This window comes from Tarenaya hassleriana, unplaced genomic scaffold (genome assembly GCF_000463585.1).
Source record: "Tarenaya hassleriana unplaced genomic scaffold, ASM46358v1 Cleome96, whole genome shotgun sequence".
In the NCBI taxonomy this organism is placed as follows: Eukaryota; Viridiplantae; Streptophyta; class Magnoliopsida; order Brassicales; family Cleomaceae; genus Tarenaya; species Tarenaya hassleriana.
In genome coordinates, this window is record NW_010972002.1 from 85387 (window position 1) to 93990 (window position 8604).

The 8604-nt window shown below is 40.3% G+C and overlaps 1 protein-coding gene and 1 pseudogene across 2 annotated transcripts; both read left to right on the forward strand.

The window, feature by feature from the left end:
• The first annotated feature begins 228 nt into the window (after nt 1-228).
• On the forward strand, nt 229-3864 carry LOC104804756 (annotated as a pseudogene).
• Nucleotides 3865-4469: 605 nt separating this feature from the next.
• Nucleotides 4470-8598, forward strand: LOC104804757 (casein kinase 1-like protein 10). 2 transcript variants are annotated; one of them, XM_010529101.2, is made up of 14 exons: nt 4471-5146; nt 5242-5282; nt 5641-5710; nt 5830-5978; nt 6079-6174; nt 6264-6334; nt 6642-6703; nt 6810-6873; nt 6969-7053; nt 7146-7272; nt 7378-7451; nt 7536-7578; nt 7834-7970; nt 8222-8598. In XM_010529101.2, the coding sequence occupies exons 1-14, from the start codon at nt 5071-5073 to the stop codon at nt 8513-8515; spliced, it is 1389 nt and encodes a 462-aa protein (XP_010527403.1). In that variant the 5' UTR covers nt 4471-5070; the 3' UTR covers nt 8516-8598. The 2 variants fall into 2 exon arrangements, with proteins under 2 accessions (XP_010527404.1, XP_010527403.1); XM_010529102.2 differs by lacking the exon at nt 8222-8598 and having other exon boundaries at nt 4470-5146; nt 7842-7964.
• The last annotated feature ends 6 nt before the right edge of the window (nt 8599-8604 follow it).

An 8604-nucleotide genomic window follows, 5' to 3' on the forward strand; every position in this document is an offset into this window, starting at 1 on the left:
TTCTCCCCCCCCCCCCCCATCTTCCTCGGGCATAGTTTCATACCCAACTCATCAACTCGATGCGTGACACGTGTCACGATCTTGACCGAACAAAGTATCGATTTCTTTATTTCGAAATTTTATGGGCTTCTTTTGGGCCATTTAAGTTGAATGGGCTTCGGCTCATTTCGGACAGTTTATGGAACATGGTTCCATGAAAACCGTACGGATTGGATGGGATGGGATTTAACGACCTCGAAGGAACTCTCTCACTTGCAGTCTTGCTGCCGCGTGCGGTTTCCATTGCCATTTATACCGATTAGGAATGGAGAGAAGGTTCTTCCTGTTCGTGATGTAGACAGTATCCTAGCTACCCCAGAATTTATTAGATCCAAATCTCTCTCTCGTTGATTTCTCTCTCTCCCTCTCTGTTCCTCTCCATGCCTCTGTGCTTTTATCTATTGCGAATCTAGGAGCTACTTGGTGAGTTCCTCTTCGTTTCGGATTCTCTCTACCTCTTTATGTTTCTGGGATTCTCTCTGTTTCTCGATTTGGGCGGTATCTCAAGCGTTTACGGATGATTTTCGGTTATGTCTCGTGTGGCAGTTAATGCGTTTTTGCTTGTCGTATGATGGATTGATTGCTCGAGTGATTAGTTGCTCGTTCCATGCGAGATTAACTGTCCATCATTTGCGTTTCTCTGGGTGTCCGTAAGATTCCTCGATTGTCTGTGGCTTTTACTTGATGCTGGGACTTTGTCGAACCGTTTCGATCATAGGTTTGTTTCTAGTTCGATTCGATTCTGTTTTGTTCTGTCCTGCCATTTTGATCAGAGACTTCGGCTCATTTCGGACTGTACGGATTGGATTGGATTAGATTCGGCTCATGAGGTGGTTTCTTAGATCAGATCTGTGATCGGATGCTTAAGGAAACAAACTGTTCATGTGCTTCTTTTGGCAAAGTTTCAGATACGCAATGGAAACGTCATGGTCTAATTATTACTGTACAGACCCATATCTGATGCGTTAAGTGGGACAAAAATGCCTTTTGAATTTGAATTGAGTGGCAGATTATTTCATAATTTGGTGACAAGTTCTTAGCTTTTTATTTCATGCTTTGCGTTCTTACAGTTCATAGTTTTGTATCCTAACTGATATCGTTCCCCTTCTTGCGTAAGGCAGAAGAGAGTTCATATCAAACTGTTTTGAAATGAGGACATTTTATTTGAAGTCATCTAATCCACAAAGGCAATGAGGGGAAGATCATCAGATGAAGGGCAGAAGAAACGGGTGATCGCCTTGGTTTTCATCGTGGTGGCATTACTTGTTTTTGTGTATATATACTTTGGCTCCTCTAACCAGGGAACCTCGGCTCTCGAATATGGGAGGAAACTTGGTTTGGGTGGGGAAGAAGATGGTATCGAAGATGGAAACGATGATGGGTTCATACCCGGAAGTTTTCCTGTGAGTTTTTGTTTTAAAACGTTTGCTTCTGTGTTTCTGTTCAATTCCCAATCTTTACTTATGTCTGGTTATGTTTTTGTGGTGGGTGATATTATAATGTTGTTTGTTTTTCAATCTGTTAAGGTTTGTGATGATCGGCATTCAGAACTTATTCCTTGCTTAGACAGGAATCTCATATACCAAATGAGATTGAAGCTGGACTTGTCTTTGATGGAACACTATGAACGTCATTGCCCTCCTCCCGAAAGACGGTTCAATTGCTTGATTCCTCCTCCACCAGGATATAAGGTTTTGTAATTTTTCTCTAGCTCTGTCGATATGGTCAGTATCTTGTCGGGATTTTATGAAGCTGTTTTCTCTGCCGTATCAATGTGTTTTTATAGGTTCCAATTAAATGACCGAAAAGCAGAGACGAAGTTTGGAAAGCGAACATACCTCATACCCATCTTGCACATGAGAAGTCTGACCAAAACTGGATGGTTGTCAAAGGAGAAAAAATCATTTTTCCCGGTGGTGGCACCCATTTTCACTATGGGGCTGATAAATATATCGCGTCCATTGCAAATGTAAGGCGGGTTCTTGATTTCATGTACAACCGTTCTTATACGGTTCTTTGTTTCCTTTTCTTATAGTATTCTCGGAATTCTGTTCTGTCAGATGCTCAACTTCCCGAATGACTTTTTGAACAACGGAGGAAGATTGAGGACAGTTCTTGATGTCGGGTGTGGAGTTGCTAGCTTTGGAGGTTACCTTCTCTCATCAGATATCATAGCAATGTCCTTAGCACCGAACGATGTGCATCAGAACCAAATCCAGTTTGCCCTCGAGAGAGGAATCCCTGCCTATCTCGGTGTTCTCGGGACAAAGAGGCTTCCATACCCGAGCCGATCGTTCGAACTTGCTCACTGTTCTCGTTGCAGAATCGATTGGCTTCAAAGGGACGGGATTCTTCTTCTCGAGCTAGACAGGTTGCTGAGACCAGGCGGCTATTTCGCATATTCATCTCCAGAAGCTTATGCACAAGATGAAGAGGATCTCAGGATATGGAGAGAAATGAGCGATCTCGTTAGCCGTATGTGTTGGAAGATTGCAGCCAAGAGGAATCAGACCGTGATTTGGCAGAAGCCTTTAACAAACGATTGTTATTTGGAAAGAGAACCCGGAACTCAACCTCCTCTTTGCCGTTCTGACGACGACCCGGATTCTGTGTGGGGTGTAGCCATGGAAGCCTGCATCACTCCTACTCTGACCGTGAGTTTTAAAAACTCGCCCTTGATTTCAAGTAACTGTATATATATACATATATGGTGAATATGCTTAACGGAACTTATTCGGTTTCTTCCAGATGACCACGGAACAAAGGGAAGTGGATTGGCACCATGGCCGGCTCGTTTGACCTCTCCTCCTCCTCGGCTCACTGATTTCGGCTACTCAAGTGACATGTTTGAAAAGGATATGGTATATAAAGGCCCATCTATAACTTTGTTTGTCTATCGCCATTTTCACATACTTGTAATCTTTGATTATGCATATGCTTACAGGAAATATGGAGACAGAGAGTGGATAATTATTGGGATCTACTTAATCCAAGAATCAAACCAGAGACTCTGAGAAACATCATGGACATGAAAGCGAACATGGCTTCGTTTGCTGCTGCTCTGAAAGACAAAGACGTATGGGTAATGAACGTCGTTCCAGCGGATGGTCCTAACACGCTTAAGCTTATATATGACAGAGGCTTAATCGGTTCTGTCCATAACTGGTCAGTGTCCTGTCTTCCATTACTATCTACACTTACATATCATTCATTATCTTGACAGAAGCATAGAGAAGGGCGTCTGTGTTTTTCCCACAGTATCTCAAAATCTAAACTATTTCTCCATAAGATTCGGAAATATGAACTGTGATCAAGAAACTCGAGAATGTGGGTTAGCTGAAAATGGATTTCTTGTAACGTATTTGCAGGTGCGAAGCGTTTTCTACGTACCCGAGAACCTACGATCTACTCCATGCCCGGGATATCATTTCGGATATCGGGAAGAAAGGATGCAGCAGGGAGGATTTGCTGATGGAGATGGACCGGATGCTCCGACCCACCGGATTCATAATCATCCACGACAAAGGGTTCGTCGTGGAGTTTGTGAAGAAGCGGCTCAGGGCATTGCATTGGGAAGAAGTGGCGACCAAGACAGCCTCGGACTCGGACCATGATGATGTCATATTCATTGTCCAGAAGAAGATGTGGTTGACGAGTGGAAGCCTCAGAGATATGGAATGAAGTGCACAGAGACAGAACATCAAGGAAGCACACACCCCGTTCTTTGTTCTTTTTTTTTTTTCATTACATTCTATTATGTTTATTGTATGATTTGGTAGAGAAGCAGATATATCGATATAGGCAGCATTGCATTCATTTTTCTTATATATATATATATGTATGTATATATATTTATAAATAGATAGATAGATGATTTTGGCTGGTAAAATACTTGGTTTGGGTATTCTTTTTTTCAAATATATTTCCGAGTAGGCTAAACGTATTTATAAATAATTTTACATTTTATATTCTTGCATTTTTGACATTAGCATCGAACGTATTTCCCGTTCGCGAAATGGTATGCTGCCTGTAAATGTAAATATTCAATTAAAATATTTAAATGTTGCTTAGTCTTTGACACATCGAATGCCCAATTTGTGTAATGCATAACAGTTTAGAATATTTAAATGATCATGTAAAAAAGTTATATTGATCGGAAGCATATTGTATGGTTGCCTAACCGACAGGAAGACATTGAGTGTGACAAGTGGACTAATGGAGTAAGGTTAGGCATCCAATAATTCATAACCTTTTTATTTAAATATTATAAAAACCTTATAATAATAATATATAATTTTGTTTAAGACGTTATATGTGTTAAAATTAGACACAATTAGCTAAGATTATTATTATTTTTTACTTTTTTTTTTTTTTAATTCCACGTAAAGGAATATTGAGAAATGATAAATAACTAATAATAAAAGATTCAGATAATATCCGTCAAGCTCGTCTTCTTCGCTCTGATCTGTGTCTTTCTTAGAATCCTCGACATCGGTCATCGTCCATTTCCACTTCTCCTTTATTTTCCTCCCTTTTCTTCGAGAATCTCCAAAATTTTCCTGAGAAAATCCTCTCATTGTCCTTTAAACCCAGATCCGAATATCGAATCTGCCCAACCCGATTCCGTTTCCCCAAATTCTCTTCGCCGAAAGTCGTTATTGCTTGATTCTTCTTATGGGTTCTTTCTTTTTCCCTCAGAAAAAAGTTAGCAGACTCACGTTTTCTTTCTCGGAAGTCCTGAGCCTTTTTCCCGAGAAAGTCGCCACTTGGGTCTTGTTTTAGGTTCAGCTACTCTCCGGTTACTTCGTTTCTACTTCATGTAGAATTCGATCTTGGTATTGCTTCATTTGCTGTTCTAGCTACTAGGGTTTAGCTTTGTCAGACTGGGGAGGGATGGGATTTTACCGGATCAGGGTCATCGTGTCCAGCCGAATTCTAGAGATGGACAGATTATTGGGCAATTCTCGCCGGTGAATCGGATTCCGGTTTCAGATTCTTCGCAAGTCGTAGTTTTTCAATCGGAATCGGGCGATGGATCGCGTGATCGGCGGAAAGTTTAAGTTGGGTAGAAAGATCGGTAGTGGATCGTTCGGTGAACTATATTTAGGTATGAACACTTGATTAATCAACTGATAATAGGGTTCTTAATGGGTTTTGGAGTAAATCTGACTGCGATTTCATCATTTTTAATGTGTTTTTCAGGTGTTAACATCCAAACTGGAGAAGAAGTTGCTGCTAAGTTGGTATAATATGAATTTAATCAAATTTTCATGCATAATTTATTTAATTTACGGCATGATATCTCCCCAATTTCTCATCATTTTTGTTTCAATTTTGTGGGATTTCTCCACAATATATGCACATATTTTGCTTTGATGCTGATTTTTCTTGTGGTTAGACATTTGTAATGAGGGGCATTCTACATACTGATTTTTGTTTTCTTTTCTAAAAGAAATCGATTCTCTGGCACCTGGAGATAAAAGTGTATAAAGTGTTTCAATTGTGAACGCTGAATCTTCAAAGTTTCAAGCTTTATGACTGTATCTGAATTTAGCTTTTGTGGCTCTTAGTTCTAAAGCAAGGAGATGTTCTTGTTGGTAGGAATCTGTGAAGACCAGGCATCCTCAACTTCACTATGAATCGAAAATATACACGCTTCTTCAAGGAGGGAGTGAGTTTGTTTCTTCGTCTTTTTCTCTAGCGTTTCTATTGTATGTCTATCTGGTGAATCTATTATACGCATCATTGACATCTTTCATTGACTTGGATCCTCTGTTTTCTTCTGATCAGCGGGTATTCCTCATCTCAAATGGTACGGGGTCGAGGGTGATTATAATTGTATGGTAATTGACCTTCTTGGTCCAAGCTTGGAGGACCTATTCAATTACTGCAATCGGAAGTTTTCTTTGAAAACTGTCTTGATGCTTGCTGACCAGTTGGTAAGTATGCCCTTGATCTGTGTGGCTTGTCAGATTGATGACTGAAAACACTGTTATGGCCTATACTATTTGAATAATCTTCAATCTTCTATAAATGCAGATAAACAGAGTTGAGTACATGCATTCTCGGGGATTTCTTCACCGCGATATTAAGCCTGACAACTTTTTGATGGGCCTTGGCCGCAAAGCAAACCAGGTTTTTACTAGCGTTGGTCTTGACCTAATTCTTAGTGCATGATAATTATTAAAGAATTCTAGTTGAACATATTGTAATTTGAACATCAGGTGTACATCATCGACTATGGCCTTGCTAAAAAGTATAAAGATCTTCAGACACACAAACATATACCATACAGGTGAGAAATGGAAACTCATTGGGATATTTCTACTTGTGTTCTTTATGTCTTGTTTTCGCAATCTGATGTACACTGCTGCATTGGCATATCTCCTGAACTTTCATATGTATTCGCCTGGATTTGACCACCCTTTTATACATTTAGAGCAAGTGGGGAACATAATTGTAAATCAAGATTTATGCTTGATTCAAGGAAAAAAAATTGTTCTCAGCCTTTGCAACTGAACTCAGCACCTGTTCTTGAGCCTTTCCTTTGTGCACTCTCCTTTCAAGGGTGCTTAATAAGAAGTAACTGAATTTTCTAACAGGGAAAACAAGAATCTTACGGGAACGGCTCGGTATGCAAGTGTCAACACACACCTTGGGATTGGTAAGGACTATTTTCAGATCGTACATTGCAGTGGGTTTTGTTTCTAATGTGTATGAAAAACAGACTCGTGTCGATATGTTGAACCATCTATTGTATTTGCTTACAGAGCAAAGCAGAAGAGATGATCTGGAGTCACTTGGTTATGTGCTGATGTATTTTCTAAGAGGAAGGTAGGAAAATGATTTTCTTACCTGTTTGGTGGTAATTTTGTAAACAAACAGGAAGTCATTAAACTAGTTTTTTTTAATGTCTTCTCCTGTCTCAGTCTTCCATGGCAAGGCCTGAAAGCTGGTACCAAGAAGCAGAAATATGACAAGATTAGTGAGAAGAAGATGCTTACTCCTGTAGAGGTACATTCTTGTTTACATTCCGTAGATCTTTATTTGAATATCATTTCATCGCTTCTATTAATTTTGAAAACAAATGGTTTCACTGCTTTCAGATTCTTTGCAAGTCATTTCCGTCAGAGTTTACATCCTATTTCCATTACTGCCGGTCATTGAGGTTTGAGGACAAACCAGATTATTCATATCTGAAAAGACTTTTCAGGGATCTTTTCATTCGGGAAGGTTAGAAACTTCTTTCTGGTGTTTGATGCTGTTTTATTGCCTTCAAGTAAGAATCTTTCCGGTGAGACCGCCCATAGTTTTACTTACATTCATAAATACTTGCAGTTTATCAGTTCGACTATGTATTTGATTGGACAATCTTGAAGTATCCTCAGATTGGCTCTAGTTCGAGGCAAAGGGTTAGTTCTCCTTTTGGATCAGCATCTGAAGAACCATATTGAAATCTCATCTTACTATTATTGTGTCTCTCTTGTTTCCCACAGCCTAATCCAAGGCCATCTGCAGAAAGAGCTGAAAAGCCTGCAGGTATGTTATCCTTCATGTCCTTTGGTCTTGAAACTGCTGATAAAAATTGTTGACTTCTTGTCGATTTTGAGAATCCATGTTGATACGTTTGGATGTCAAAAACACTTGGAGAATTTCTCCCTTTTTTTACGTTATTTATATGTTTCACCTTATAGAATTCCAAAATCTATATAATGTCCAGAGATCTTATAACACATTGTTCTGAAATTATAGAAGATTAAAAATTTTCACAGCCTGATTTCGTGTTCTGTTTAGTCGGACAGGATCTCCGAGAGAGTTTCTCGGGTGCGGTTGAGGCGTGCACCACCAGACGAAATGTTACAAGCCATGGTGTTCAGCGTGACCGCCCTAGACATAGATCTACAGATGATATACCCTCTTCTAAGGAAGTGGTTAGTTCTTTTCCTGCTCCGGCTGTTCCGTCCCATATTATGCATCATGGGTGTTTCAATAAACGTCTAAAATCTCTATAGTTCTCAAATATGGATGAGGAGATGATTAGAGACTTTCAAGGTTGTCTGAATTCTAACAAGGCTGCAACTGTCATTCATTCCTGAAATTGTCTATCAATGATCCGATTGTGAAAAAATTCTCTCTTGACAACATGAAGTGTTTGAAAATGATGTTTCCGTTGCGTATGCAGCATGAGTCTGAAAGACCACGTTCCTCGTCTCGAAATGGGAGCACGTCGAAAAGGGCTGTAATGTCAAGTGGTAGACCTGGCTCATCTGGTGAGCCTAGCGACAACCGATCAAGCAGGCTGTTTCCGAGCGGTGGTCGTGTCTCCACAACCCACCGGCTTCAACCAGGCTATGAATCCAAGTCATCATTGTTCACCCGTGCTGCTGCTGCTGCTGGGGCCACAAAGCCTCCTGGGTGTGATGATGCCCTTAGGAGCTTCGAGCTCCTCACCATCGGTTCCGGGAAGAAGAGATGAGGTAAGACAACGAAAAGTGGAAAACCCTCGAAAGGACCTGGTACAATGGAGCATATGAGAGAACAAGGAAATTGGGGGGGGGGGGGGGG